At 48.4% G+C, this 14767-nt stretch overlaps 1 protein-coding gene across 1 annotated transcript in view; it reads left to right on the top strand.

Moving 5' to 3' along the window:
* The first annotated feature begins 10327 nt into the window (after window positions 1-10327).
* The window catches only part of ITGB5 (integrin subunit beta 5), a 123903-nt gene continuing 119463 nt past the window's right edge, over window positions 10328-14767 (top strand). Inside the window, exon 1 of the mRNA XM_016941813.4 lies at window positions 10328-10410. Coding sequence (XP_016797302.2) covers window positions 10341-10410 — 70 coding nt within the window. The 5' untranslated portion in view covers window positions 10328-10340. The remainder of the gene's footprint in view (window positions 10411-14767) is intronic.

The raw sequence follows: 14767 nt of genomic DNA, 5'->3' as shown, positions 1-14767 counted from the left end.
AAGCTCAGGCAACATACTAGGTTGATCAGACTGGGCAACATAGTGAGATCCCACCTCTCCCTCCAAAACAACAATAACAACAAAAACAAACAAAAAAGAAGGACATGGAGGAAAACATTCTGTCAACAGTAGTTCTGGAAGGCTTCACAAAGGAAGCAACATTTGAGCGGGGTATCAAAAGACAAATAGGAGTTTATCAGTCAGAAAAGATCAGGGATAGGGCCTTTGAAGGAAGAAACACAATCTGCAAAGATAAGAATGTATCTGTCTGTGAGGGTGGGAGTAGGGGCCAGGCTCTGAAGGGCTTTGTGAGTTGTGCAATCTGATTCCTGGTCTACTTCAGTATACTTTGATCTTTCAAATATACCTGGTATATGTGCTCTGCCTCCTTTTTCTTTTTAAAAATTTTTTTTTTTTTTTTTGGTTTTTCTTTTTTCTTTTGTAGAGACAAGGTCTCACCATGTTTCCCAGGCTAGTCTTGAACTCCTGGGCTCAGGTGATCCTCTCACCTCAGCTTCCCAAAATGCTGGGATAACAGGCATGAGCCACGTGCATGCCCAGCTTCTTCTTCTCCCTTTTTTTTTTTTTTTTTTTTAAGACAAGGTCTCACTCTGTGTCCCAGGATGGAGTACAGAGTGGTGCAATCATAGCTCACTATAACCTCGAACTCCTGGGCTTAAGCAATTCTTCCACCTCAGCCTCTCAAGTAGCTGGGACAACATGCATGTCATTACTGTGCCTGGCTAATTTTTCATGAGACGAGCTTTCACCATATTGCCCATGCTGGTCTGCTTCAAGCTCCTGGGCTCAAGCAATCCTCCTGCCTTGGCCTCCCAAAGTGCTGGGATTACAGGCATGAGGCACCACACTCAGCCCCCTACATCTTTTTGAGTTGACTAAAGCCAAGTGTGGTCTCTGAAAGGCTCAAGAGTCTGAATGTCTAGTCTAACATAAGAAGAACCCCTAGTGAGCATTGCAGGCATCATGTGTTATATTATGGTCTCTGAAATATTGGAGGGGACAGTGATCAATCTCCACTGAAGCTGGGAGAAGAGGAAATTATCAAACGCCCTTGAGTTACAAGGAATGAAGTATTTCCTGATTGATGATTAAATAATTGGGGTGGATTCGCTAGGAAGCTGATGGAGGCCTCTTGGGACATCCTTTAAAGAGGAAAGGTGATCATTTTTAGAGTCCACCCGTAAGACAGGCCCTCGTAGTCTTCCCACATAAAGAACACGTTCAAACAGGCACTCCGTCTTCTATGTAAGCACAGTGCTTTTTTGTAGAAGAATTTTTAGTCGGCATATCAGGTTACGTAAAGTAGAGCCTGCTGCCAAGTGCGGAACACATTTGGCTTTGCAAGTGGTAATTATAGAGCCAGCTCTGGCAGGGACCAGGCCCTTCACTTTCCAGATGAGCAAACTGAGGTCCAGAGGGTGGCAGGCAGTTGCACGGTTGCTCAGCTAGTTGATGGCAATGAGGACTGGAACTCAATTCTTCTGATCCTGGGCCCAGATTTCTCATTTTCCTCCACCAGCAATTGAATATGAGGGGCCGTATTCTACAAAAGGGCATCAGCTACTGCAAACAGGTGAAAGCTGGGTCCTGGGCTGGTGGCTGATGGCTGAGCCATGGCTTCTTGTGTACCTGGTCCTTGAGCAGCTGCTCAGCCTCCATTCCCCACCCCAGCCCCAAACATGACACCCCAAGAAGGGTAGGGGTCCAGAAGCTTGTCCCATCTTTTGAAAGGCTGCTGAACTGCTAGCTAAGCACTGTTTTAAAGGCCACTAGTATACCTAAGACAAGGTAAAGGTGAGAGGCATGATGGTTCACGCCTGTAATCCCAGCACTTTGGGAGGCCAGGGGCAGGAGGATTGCTTGAGCCCAGGAGTTCAAGACCAGCATGAGCAACATAGGGGACTCCTGTCTCTACAAAAAATAAAATAATTAGTCTGGTGTGGTGGTGCCCACGTGGGCCCAGCTACTTCAGAGGCTGAGGCGGGAGGATTGCCGGAGCCCACGAGGTTGAGGCTGTAGTGAGCTATGATGGTGCCACTGCACTCCAACCTGGGCAACAGCGTGAGACCCTGTCTCAAAAGAAAAGGAATTCCAAGAAAGTGGTGCCGAAGTGGCTGAGGAATAATGCTGGCTCAGCTTCCAAGAGTGTTCCCATGTACTGGTTCTTCCATCTTCAGGTATCTCTGTCCTTGCTTGGAGCTGTGATATTCTGGGCCTTCTGTCTTATCACTCCACTCCTATAGCATTTCTCCCCAAGCCACATCTGTGTAGAACAAGCTTGTTCAACCTGTGGCCTGTGGGCCACATGAGGCCCAGGATGGCTTTGAATGTGGCCCAACACAAATTCGTAAACTTTCTTAAAACATTGTAAGATTTGGGGGGGAGGGGGGATTTTTTTTTTAAGCTCATCAGCTATCGTTCGTATTAGTGTATTTTATGTGTGGCCCAAGACTTCTTCTTCCAATGTGGCCCAGGGAAGGCAAAAGATTGGACACCCCTGGTGTAGACCATACCTGTTCTGTGTCTCTTCTCCATCTCCTGCCTACTCCTTTATTACTGGCATTTACTCAAGAAGTCTCTAAACATGATTGGTTTAAAATATAGTGTGTGTGTTTATGTGTATTTGTATTCATTCATTCTACTTTTTACTGAAATAACTGGAAAGGAATCTATGCCCTTTAGGCGATATGAGAAAACATCCAGGAAAAGAGGAACGCATTGTGATTGCTTTGCTCCAGCGGAAAGAGGGCATTTAGAGAAAGAATCCCGGAGAGTTTCCTCCATGTCTAAGCTCTACTGATAATCTTAAAGAAAATTTTACATAAGCAATATCCGATGTGAAAAAAAAAATAAAACAAGCATGGCCAACTTAATTGAAAAATGCTGGGGCCAGGCACGGTGGCTCACGCCTGTAACCCCAGCACTTTGGGAGGCCGCAACGGATGGATCGCAAGGTCAGGAGATTGAGACCATCCTGGCTAACACGGTGAATCCCTGTCTCTACTAAAAATACAAAAAATTAGCCGGGCATGGTGGTGGGCGCCTGTAGTCCCAGCTACTGGGGGAGGCTGAGGCAGGAGAATGGCATGAACCTGGGAGGCGGAGCTTGCAGTGAGCCGAGATCGCACCACTGCACTCCAGCCTGGGTGACAGAGCGAGACTCTGTCTCAAAAAAAAAAAAAAAGAAAAAGAAAAATATCACAACTTTTACTATAATTTCATTAATGGATTTGTTAACATCATTCATGAAAGCTGGAAAATATATATTTCCTCTAGAATATATAATTAAAAAGTATTTTCAAAATTAACCTTTCAAAAATTGCCCTCAGAAAGATGTAATAATTAATGAGTATTTTCAGAATTGGTCATTAAATGCTTATGTGTGCTTCTTAACAGTGTCAGAGAAATATGACATTTCTATGACTTACAGCTACATTTGCACAGTAAAAGCAACAACACCAAAGAGAAACACCTATCCCTATGTTGAAAATTTCTGTCGAGACTTGTTTGGTACTCCGTTCCTCAACGTGAAATTCCACCCCCCTCGCACTTGGCAATGACCACTATGCACATGCTGAACCTAAAAATAAGCCATCAAATAAAAATTACTGAGATCTACTATATGCCAGTTACCATAATAGGCTATTTTCACTAACAGGGAACCCAGTGTGCCCCTGGACGTGTCACCTGCTTGTCTCCCATGTTCATCCATCATCTAGGTGTCATTTTTGGGTCTGCCCTCAGTAGTCCCTTATTGGCTGTGAACTCTGAGAGCTGGCACAGGGATTACTTTTTCCTAACCAGGACCATGGTGGACAGGGAAAGAAAAACTTATGACAGAGCATTTTCCTATAAAAAGGAATATAATTTGGTATTTTTCAAATAAAAAGTTAATCATTTTAATTTTATTTTATTTTGAGACAAAATGTCACTCTGTTGTCCAGGCTGGAGTGCAGGGGTGCGATCTTGGCTCACTGCAACCTTCACCTCCTAGATTCAAGCAACTATCATACCTCAGCCTCCTGAGTAGCTAGGATTACAGGATCATGCCACCACATCCAGCTAATTTTTGTATTTTTAGTAGAGATGGGTTTTCACCATGTTGGCCAGGCGGGTCTCGAACTCCTGACCTCTGGTGATCTTCCTGCCTTGGCCTTCCAAAGTGCTGGGATTACAGGCATGAGACACCACTGCACCCAGCCTAAAAAGTTAATCTTAACATTAAAGAAAATTGTATACATGTGTCATAGGCCTATCAATCTCTACAAAAGAGTCACCAGAGTCACTCATTTCTTGCAGTGTGGTAAATCCTAGGCATGACTACTAAAAGCAGAGTAAATTAAGTGCCTTATCTAAACTAAGGGGTATACTGTAGGATAGTTGTTTTTCTGCCCCGAACTCTTTTTCTCCCTGCATGTTAAATTACAGGTATGCCTCAGTAAAATATTTCTGACTTGGATTAAAATTGAATTGCCCAACATAACAAGTCACTTTGGGAGTTGGTAAATCTGAATTGTGAAACAGGAAACTTAACGAATCTGATTTTTAAGTTTTTTTGTTTATTTATTTTTATGGGTAAAATAGACATAACATAAAATTTACCATTTTAACTTTTTTTTTTTTTTTTTTTTTTTTTTAACAGAGGCTCCCTCTGTCACCCAGGCTGGAGTGCAATGGCACGATCATGGCTCACCACAGCCTCGACCTCCTGTGCTCAAGCGATCCTCCCACCTCAGCCTCCTGAGTAGCTGGGACTACAGGCACTTGGCACAGTGCTAATTTTTTTTTTTTTTTTTTTTTTAATAGAGATGGGATTTCACCATGTTGCCCAGGCTGGTCTCGAACTCCTGGACTCAAGCAATCCACCTCCCTCCCCCCTTCCTCCCAAAGTGCTGGGATTATAGGTGTGAGCGACCACACCTGGCCCATTTTAACCATTTTTAAGTTTACCATTCAGTGGCATTAAGTACATTCACCATGTTTTGCAATTATTACTACCATCTATTTCCTGAACTTTTCCATTATCCCAAACTGAGGCCAGGAGTGGTGGCTCACTCCTGTAATCCCAGCACTTTGGGAGGCCGAGGCAGGCAGATCACTTGAGGTCAGGAGTTTGAGACCAAACTGAAAGTATTTACACATTAATTTAATTAATACTCTCAATTCTCCTCTCCCTCTAGGGTCTGGTAACCTCTATTCTACTTTCTGTCTCTGAATTTTTCATTCTATGTACTTTATACACAGTATGTGGAATCATACAATATTTTGTCCTTTTCTATATGGCCTATTTCACTTAGCATGTTTTCAAGATTCACCCATGCTGTAATATAACAGAATTTCTTTCCCTCTCTTCCTCACTCCCTCCCTCTTTTCCTTCTTTTTCATTTTTTTTTTGAGACAGGGCCTCACTGTCCCCCAAGCTGGAGTGCAGTGGTGCAATCATGGCTCATGGCAGCCTCAACTTCCCCAGGCTCAGGTGATCCACCTCAGCCTCCCAAGTAGCTGGGACTACAGGCATGCCACCACACCCAGCTAATTTTTGTATTTTTTTGTAGAGATGGGGTTTCACCATGTTGCCCAGGCTGGTCTCAAATCCTGAGCTCAAGCAATCCTCCTGCCTCGGTCATCCCAAAGTGTTGGGATTACAGGCATGAGCCACTTCTCCCAGCTGCATGTCAGAATTTCATTTCCTTTTTTTTTTTTTTTTTTTTTTTGAGGCAGCTATGCACTCTGTCGCATAGCTCACTTTAACCTCCAGCTACAGGGCTCCAACTTTAGGGCTCAAATGATTCTGTCTCCTCAGTCTCCCTATGTTGCTCAGGCCGGTCTTGAACTCCTGGCCTCCAGCAATCGTCCCATCCCGGCCTCCCAAAGTTCTGGGATCATAGGCATGAGCCATTGCAAAGGCCTTCATTTCTTTTAAAGGCTGATAATAGTCCACTATATGTACCTACTACATCCTGTCTTCTGTTCATCTGTTGATGGACACTTGGGTAGTTTCCACCTTTTAGCTATTGTGAATAATGCTGCTATGAACCTTGGTGTACAGGTATCTGTTTGAGTCCCTGCTTTCAATTTTTTGGAGGATATACCCAGAACTAGAGTTGTTGGGTCATATGGTAAGTCTATATTTAATTCTTGAACTCATCATAGTTTAAAACTAACAATAAGAAACATAAAATTTCTCTGGGTTATCCGTGCTCAAACCCCGTCGTCAAACTGATCCAAAACCAGCAGCCTCCTTTGGGTCCAGAAGCTTAGCAGTGATCAGACATGGAATGTTCCAGAAGTAGCCACAAAGGAAACTGTTCCAGTGGCTGGGGGGGGGGAGTTTTGCCTCGAGGTGAGCAATCAGTGCATACTGAATTTAATGAGTAGATGAAAGTCAAAGCATTTGAAGGGCATCTCCACTCTCCAGCTTAATTAAAAAAAAAGAAGAAGAAGAAGGGACAAGAAAAAAGGCATAAACCACAAAGCAAAAGATCAGAGAAAAGGCATCTCTAAACCAGTTTTAAGATATTGGAGCCTGGATCACTCAGGATTTAGAGCTTATGGCAGGTCTGGGCAAGTTAGGGGCTCAGGAAACCACCAGGTGATAATAGGAGGGGGGCTAGTAAGAAGGGAACCAGGGGCAGGTTTGATCGCAGAACTTTCCAAGTGCAGTTTAGGTAAGTGGCGGACTGTGTTGGATCTGAGTCTGAGACAGATCAAACTGATATTTCAACAGTTTGTAAAGCACTGGAGTTGGAAGAAGGAAGGTGACACGCAGAAGATCCGCTCCACAGGGCCTAGGCTTAAAGAATGCTGGATAAGGCCGGGCGCGGTGGCTCATGCCCCCAGCATTTTGGGAGGCCGAGGCGGGCGGATCATGAGGTCAGGAGATCCAGACCGTCCTGGCTAACATGGTGAAACCCTGCCTCTACTAAAAATAAAAAAAAAAATCAGCCGGGTGTGGTGGCACACGCCTGTAGTCCCAGCTACTTGGGAGGGCGAGACAGGAGAATTGCTTGAACCTGGGAGGCAGAGGTTGCAGTGAGCTGAGACTGCGCCACTGCACTCCAGCTTGGGCGACAGAGCGAGACACCGTCTCCAAAAAAAAAAAAAAAAAAGCTAGATAAGTACTAATTTTTATTGTAGTTATTAAGGCAATATTTACCCAGTTTCCAGGACTCCACGCCCCGTCCATCTAATCCATCCTACACTCCCCTGACAGACAAATCTTTTAAAATCACCACTTGGCACGCAACATCTCATAGCTCAAGCTCTTTCAGGGCATTGATTGATTGATTGATTGAGACAGAGTCTTGCTTTGTCGCCCAGGCTGGAGTGGAGTGCAGTGGCGCTATCTTGGCTCACTGCAACCTCTACCTCCTGGATTCAAGCGATTCTCAGGCCTCAGCCTCCAGAGTAGCTGGGATTACAGGCACCCACCACCATGCCCAGCTAATTTTTGTATTTTTAAAAGAGACAGGGTTTCGCCATGTTTAGCCAGGCTCGTCTCGAACTTTGGCTTCAAGCTATCCACCCGACTGGGTCTCCCAAAGTGCTGGAATTACAGACATGAGCCAACGCGCTGGCCCCATTATTTATAATCACTGCCTCTCAAACTGGGATAAGAGTAGCTCCAAGGCCACCGACCTGAGAGACAGGTAGCTCCAAGATAAACCCAGGACAGCTCCTGTAAAATGTTTAGGGACAAGCGTTTTACATCAAAACAAACATGAGGATATTATAGAATATGTTAACCCCAAATATCTGAGACCAGTCTCAGTCAATTTAGAAAGTTTATTTTGCCAAGGTTAAGGATGTGCCAGTGACGGGAAGTCCTGACAATATGTACCCAAGGTGGTCGGGGTTACAGTGTGCTTTTATACGTTTTAGGGAGACATGAGACATCAATCAATATGTGTAAGACGTACATTGGTTTGGTTTTGTAAGGCAGGACAACTTGAAGTGGGGGCTTCCAGGTTAGAAGCAGATAAGAGACAAAAGGTTGCATTCTTTTGGGTCCTTGATCAGCCTTCCACTGAATACACAATTTAGTCTGGCTCAGTGAATCTGCATTTTTACATAAACAATAGGCCAGAGGGAGCAATCAGGTATTCATTTGTCTCAGGTGAGCCTCAGAGGGATGACTTTGAGTTCTGTCTGTCCTTTGTCCAAAAGGAATTTCCTGTGGGTAAATTATGAGGGAGGTATGTAGCTTCTTAGCTATCTTATTTAGGCATAAAATGGGAGGCAGGTTTGCCTGACACGGTTCCCAGCTTGATTTTTCTCCTGGCTTAGTGATTTGGGGGCCCTGAGATTTATTTTCCTTTCACAAATACTATAAAGGAGCTTGCTATGGACTGCTGCATCTTTGCCCCCAGGCACACTATATTGTACTTCAAGAAGTTTACTTCCTCAGGCATTGAGGCACCACCTTGTTAAGTTTGGGAGGAGGCCAAGAAATAAAGGTTAACATCCAAACTCCTTGAGCTGGGCAGTTAGGACAGTTTTCCACTGGGCCCTCCAAGCCATTCTTCCACCAGGTCCCTGGCCTGCAAAGGTGAGACCCCTTTGTTCTTTCCCCCTTACTGCTTCAGTTTTAGCCAAGCCATGCTGCACTTTTGAACGAGGCATCCCAGCTGTCACTTCCTCCAGCAGTTAACCCCTCTGTCCCTCGGTTTCCTCAACTGGATAACAGTAGGGTTGTCGGAGGATGAAATGAGTTAATATGGGTAAAGGACTTAGAACAGTGCCTGGCTGGCAGTGTGCTCTCTGTACTTGGTAGGTATTCTATCGTTATTTTCCCCTACCTGAATGTCGCCTCTTCTCTTGCCTATCAACCACTCCACTCTAAACGCACTTGTAGCGAATCCAAGCCCAAGGCATCCTTTGCTGCACCATCTGAGGAAGACCCCACCCCACTCTTTATTGGCTAGTTCAGATCCAGCTTATATGTAAATGATAAGATGAAAGCCTGAGCATATGTTTTTGAGTCTATCAGTTTGATCATGGAAACTGACAGATTATCAGTAAGGACAACGAAATATAGCGCCATATTGGCCAGTCTCAAATCCTTGAAAGGTGCAAAAGTTAAAAAGTGAAAAGTGGGCGGGGCGAGGTGGCTCGCACCTGTAATCTCAGCACTTTAGGAGGCAGACACAGGAGGAATGCTTGAGCCCAGGAGTTCAAGACTAACCTGAGCAACACAGCGAGACCCCTATCTCTACAAAACATGTAAAAATTGTCCGGGTGTGGTGGCGCGCGCCTGTAGTCCCAGTTACTCAGGAGGCTAAGGTGGAGAAACCTTTGAGCCCGGGAGGTCCAGGCTGCAGTGAGCCAAGACTGGGCCAGTGCACTCCAGCCTGAGTGAGAGCAAGACGCTGTCTCAAAAAAAAAAAAAAAAAAAGAAAAAGAAAAAGAAATGTAGGTTTTACTTGTGCCTCCACGCCCCACCATGCCCTCCCTTGCTCATCCAGAAGTCGCTTTGCGGTTCCACGCGCGGGCGTCTACGTCCCATCTCAGGCCGCCGGCAGTGAGGCTTTGGGAGGATGAGGTGGTACCGGCACGACCCCCGTTCCTGCTCTCCCTCTCGCAGTCTAGCAACCGCCTTTGGCCCAAGTAATCTCGGCTCGCCTAATGCAGCGTGCCCCGCCCCTTTCCCGTGGCGACGGGCGGCTAAGCAACGGGAGCGGGCTCTACTCAGTGGTTTCGAGCCCCCCACGCCCCAAGTGAGTCGCAAGCGACTTCCACCTGGGCCCGTAGGGCCTCCGCGTCCCGGGCCGGTCCCCGCACAGGGCGGAGCTGGCCCGGCCCGGAGCTCGCCCCGCCCCGCCTCGCCGTAAGCTGACCGTGTGGCGGCCGGGCGGGGGCCTGGCAGGGGAGAGAAGGGGAGGAGAAAGGAGAGGAGGAAAGTGGAGCCTGGCGGGCCGGAGGGAGGAAGGGAAGGGGCGGAGGCCAGGGGCAGAGTGTGCCGGCGCGCGGGGGAGTCTCGGCGCTGGGCGCGTCTCGGAGCCCAAGTCGCGGCCGCCGAGCGGAGCCAGCCCCTCCCCTACCCGGAGCAGCCCGCTGGGGCCGTCCCGAGCGGCGACACTCCAGGGGTCCCGGCCGGCCGGCCAGCCAGGGCAGCCGCGGTCCGGGGACTCGGCCGTGAGTGCTGCGGGACGGATGGTGGCGGCGGGGCGCGGGCCAGCGCGGGCGCCGTGAGCCGGAGCTGCGCGCGGGGCATGCGGCTGCGGCCCCCGGCCCTCGGCCCCCGCGCTCCGGCCCCGGCCCCGGCCGCCGGCCCCCGCGGAGTGCAGCGACCGCGCCGCCGCTGAGGGAGGCGCCCCACCATGCCGCGGGCCCCGGCGCCGCTGTACGCCTGCCTCCTGGGGCTCTGCGCGCTCCTGCCCCGGCTCGCAGGTAAGCCGCGCCGCCCACGGCGCCCAGAGAAACTTTGTCGCGCACTCAGCCGCGGGCGGGCGTCTCGGAGGGGCGGGGAGCGCAGGCGGTGCCTGAGGGCGGAGGGCGCCTTTGGGGCACTCCCTGGTGGGCCAGTCGCTAGGGGACAGCCCCGCGGGGCGCTCCCCGCGCGCAGCCCCGCCGGGCTGTCGTGAGTCTCCTGTTCCCTCCCGGGCTGAGGAGGAGCTTCCCTTCCTGTGTAAACAGCCTGGCCGGCCTGCTGACCTAGCCCGCCAGGGCCCGCGCCCAGGGCACGGGGAGGACCGCCGCCAGCCCTGCCTTGGGGCCCGGGCTCTCCGTTGGCGGGCACAAAGCGGTCCTTGTGGCCGGCCGGGAGCGGGCGGGCTGCTGGGGGATGCCGTCGGTGCCCTGTTCCCGGAGAAGCAAGGGAGTCTCGAAACCCCAGCCAAAGCCCGGGGCCACCTCCACTCCGGAGGGCTCGCCTCCTGGAACGGCGGGTGCACAGGGCCCACAGCGAATCCTGGAGTTCGCTGCGCCTAGGCTAGCCGCCTGCCTTTGAAGATGCAGCCCCCACCCTCCCCGCCCCCCGCCTGCTTCCTCCTCGCCTAGGCCACCGCAAACCCGAGGGGGCACCCGCGTCCCAAACCACAGCCCCACCTGGGACTTCCCTATTAAATTCCTTCTGCCCGACTTTATCCCGCGATTTGCACACGCTCGGAGCCTCACACTCCCCTAACTGTGGAGGATTCTGGAGCAGAGGACAGGGGCTGTGGAGATTGCCTTAGTCCGACGCTGCGGTGGGCTGGCGGCGTTGCAAGGATCCCTCGGTTACCTGCTCTAACTTTTCAGAGTTGGGAGATGATTGGACGTGGTAGTTCGGAGGCCCTCGAGGAAGGATGCACTTGTTTGGGATGCGGACTTTCTCCTTTCTTTTAGGAAATAATAGTGCTCTATTAACTTTCAAGCCAGAGATACTTGATTGCTCTTGTGAGCCAAGTGGTTGCCTGGCTGCCCGAAGGGAGGACTGTTCCCCCACGGTGTCTCATTTACATGAAGGCAGTGGAGGTTTAGGTTTAAGAGCGGAGGAGGGGTCTGAGCAAACAATAACTTCGTTCAGACCCTAATTCAAACTTAATACTGTAGCAAGGTTTTTGGTTTTTGTTTTAAATGGGAAAATAATCACTCCAGAGCTTGGAGAGTAGATGAGTGGATTCCAAACACCCATCCGGCAGCCAGTGCCCATCACGGATATTTTCATGGGTCCCTAGGGAAAGCGAGGAGCAGGAAGATGTAGCCTGCATCACACTGGAATCGTATTGTTGTCAACGCTCCCCTGCTCCACAAGGACTTTCCTTTAGTTTGAAATTAGGCACTTTTTCTTTTTTTGGTGGGAACATTTTCTTTTAATACTTCTTAATAATATTAGTAGTTTTTAATTTTGGCAAAATAAGAAAATCTGACAACCCTATGTTAAGTTCCCCTTCTCTTTTTCTGATTGTTTCTTTTGTTTTGTTTTTAAATCTTAGTTTTCTTTGAAATCCAAAAGTTCGGAAACTGCCAAAGGAGATGGCTTTTAAGTTCCTTTCCAGCTTGACATTCTGTAATTCTGACAAACAGAATTATAATAATAATTTCTAGTTGCAAATAATTTTTTTTTTTTTTGAGTCAGAGTTTCAGTCTTGTAGCCCAGGCTGGAGTGCAGTGGTGCCATCTCGGCTCACTGCAACCTCCACCTCCCAGGTTCAAGCAATTCTCCTGGCTTAGCCTCCCAAGTAGCAATGATTACAGGCGCTGCGACCATGCCCGGCTAATTTTTGTATTTTTAGTAGAGACAGGGTTTCACCATGTTGGCTGGGCTGGTCTTGAACTCCTCACTTAAGGTGATCTAACCGCCTTGGCCTCCCAAAGTGTTCAATTACAGGCATGAGCCACCACGCCTGGCTGCGAATAATTTCTAAAAATACATTATTTTCCACTTGCATCTTGCTTTCTCTTTTTCAGAGTTCACGTACATCTTCACGGTGATGTCCATTTTCTCATATGGGCTCAGGAAGGAAGTGACTTGCCCTTCCCCTCTACTTGGGTCAGGAGTGGTGGACCAGGGACCATGGCTTTTGGTCCAGTGCCCTTTGTCCTACCGACTCAGCTTAAGGAAGAGAAAAGCACTGAGCATGGTGGTTCATTTGCAACTCTTTTGGGGTCCTGTTTTCCCATTGCCTATCTTTTCTTTTCTTTTTTTTTGAGACAGAGTCTCACTCTTGTTGCCCAGGATGGTGTACAGTGGCATGATCTCAGCTCACCACAACCTCTGCCTCTCAGGTTCAAGTGATTGTCCTGCTGAGTAACTGGGATTACAGGCATGTACCACCACGCCTGGCTAATTTTGTATTTTTAGTAGAGACAGGGTTTCACCATGTTGGTCAGGCTGGTCTCTAACTCCCAACCTCAGGTGATCCGCCCACCTCGGCCTCCCAAAATGCTAGGATTACAGGTGTGAGCCACCACGGCTGGCCTCTGCCAGTCTCTTTGACTACAGGTTTTGGTGGTGGTGGTGGTGGAGCAAGCCATGGCACTGGCCTCCAGAACTTGCTGCTTACCTCTTAGGGCCCTGAAGCTTCTCAGGATTAGCAGAGGTTGACTCACATCTGTGTGATTTCTCCTAGTTTTTCAGTGTTGCTGAATTAACTTCAACATTCTTTTTTTTTTTTTCTTTTCTTTTTGCTTCCCTTCCCTTCTTTGTTTTCTTGAAGCACTACAGGTACTTTATTCAGGGAGTGTTTCTGTCTTGCCACTAGGAACATTATTTGAAAGAAAAAAACCTAGTTACTCAGAGAAAAGAAAGAGATGACCTTCAGGGCCATGCCTGCCTGGGTGTTCCTGGACCAGTGGTTGAGTGGCTCTCTCTGTTGCTCTAACCCCACTTTCATCTCAGTACGGATTTCCAGCAGGAAACTGACCTTAGGTTTCAGGGGCTCATTTCAAACAAGTCCCTGGCCGGCTGACAACCCCCTCCCGTCCCCACCAAGGGCTATCTCCTGCTCTTTTTATTATCTTACAGCCAAGAGCCTTCAGACAGAATCCTAGGATGTGGTCTTCCCACAAAACCAGGGGTCTCACTGAGGTGAGGCTTTTCCACGCTGCCTTTGCTAAGACAGAGAGAGGAACACCGTCTTATAAAGAGGATCCTGCAACACCGCTGGAATTATGTGTGCTATCACATTCATTTCTTTTTAAAAAAGCAATCAAATGTTCTTCTAGTGAATGCTCTGCACATCCTAAGAAAGCCCTTTGTTTTATTTAGTGGACTCATGTTGGCAGCACCCCTCCTCTACCCCCCACCCCCTACCACATTTCCTGTGGTCTGTGATGGGGTTGTTGGAATTTGGCTGGGTCTGCAGCTCTCTGTAGGTAACCAGGCACAGGTTTAGAGCTGACAGGACAATGAAATACAAACAGTGGGTTTGGTCTGTAGACTGCTGTTTATCCTATGGATTTACATTTTAACTCCATCATCCTTGAGTTGGGGGAGCTTTTTATAAAGGGGATTGAGGCAGAAGAGGGCAGGGTCTAATTAGCTCTAATTAGTATTCCCCGCCTGCTTGTTCTCCATGCTTATTTAGCTACTGAGGCAATGGGGAATTAAAATATCTAAGTAGTTTGGCAAAAGGCCTTTTGTGCCTGCGTGGCCTGGTAACTACTTTTTCTTCTTCAGCCTGGCCATGGAAATATTCTGAGATGCTTTAACGATATCAGTAATGTGGGACAATTACACACTACTTAAATAATAGGGCCCCTTTCACATGGCAGTGTGCAGCTGGGTTAATGGGATAGGGTCTCTTTTCACAGGTATTTCCAGTTGGCTGGAGCCGAGGGCCTTGGAGAACTGACTGCCGTGGTTTGTTTTCCTTCTTTCCGGTTCGAATGGGATTAATGGCCTCTATAAATGTAAAGGAATGCTTTATTTAGAGGCACCCATTTGTTTCTGAGGCTTCTTGCTTCCGTTGAATGCAGGGTTTACTTCCCGGGCCTCATGGTGAAAAGTTTGCTCTAAGACAGGCTTGACTCATCCCCTAAGGCTGATGCTTTGAAGGCACTGCGGGGTACCCTGCCCTCTCTTTATAGGATTCCCTCCCCAACTCCAGCCAGACATTTTCAGAGCTGGTTGTCTCTTGTAGAGCTGGGACCTACTTCTGCAACTTGTTCCCTTTAGTTATTCTCAACTGTCCCTCAGAGTGATCCTGAGATCCAACTCAAGTCAGATCATGTCTCTCTGCTTAAAACCTTCGAATGGTTTCCCAGAGTCCTGCCAGGCTCCACGAACTCTCCACCTACTTCTCTGACTTTCCTTCACCACTTT

This window comes from Pan troglodytes, chromosome 2 (assembly GCF_028858775.2).
Source record: "Pan troglodytes isolate AG18354 chromosome 2, NHGRI_mPanTro3-v2.0_pri, whole genome shotgun sequence".
Classification (NCBI taxonomy): Eukaryota; Metazoa; Chordata; class Mammalia; order Primates; family Hominidae; genus Pan; species Pan troglodytes.
This window is presented reverse-complemented; position numbering and strand designations above follow the sequence as displayed.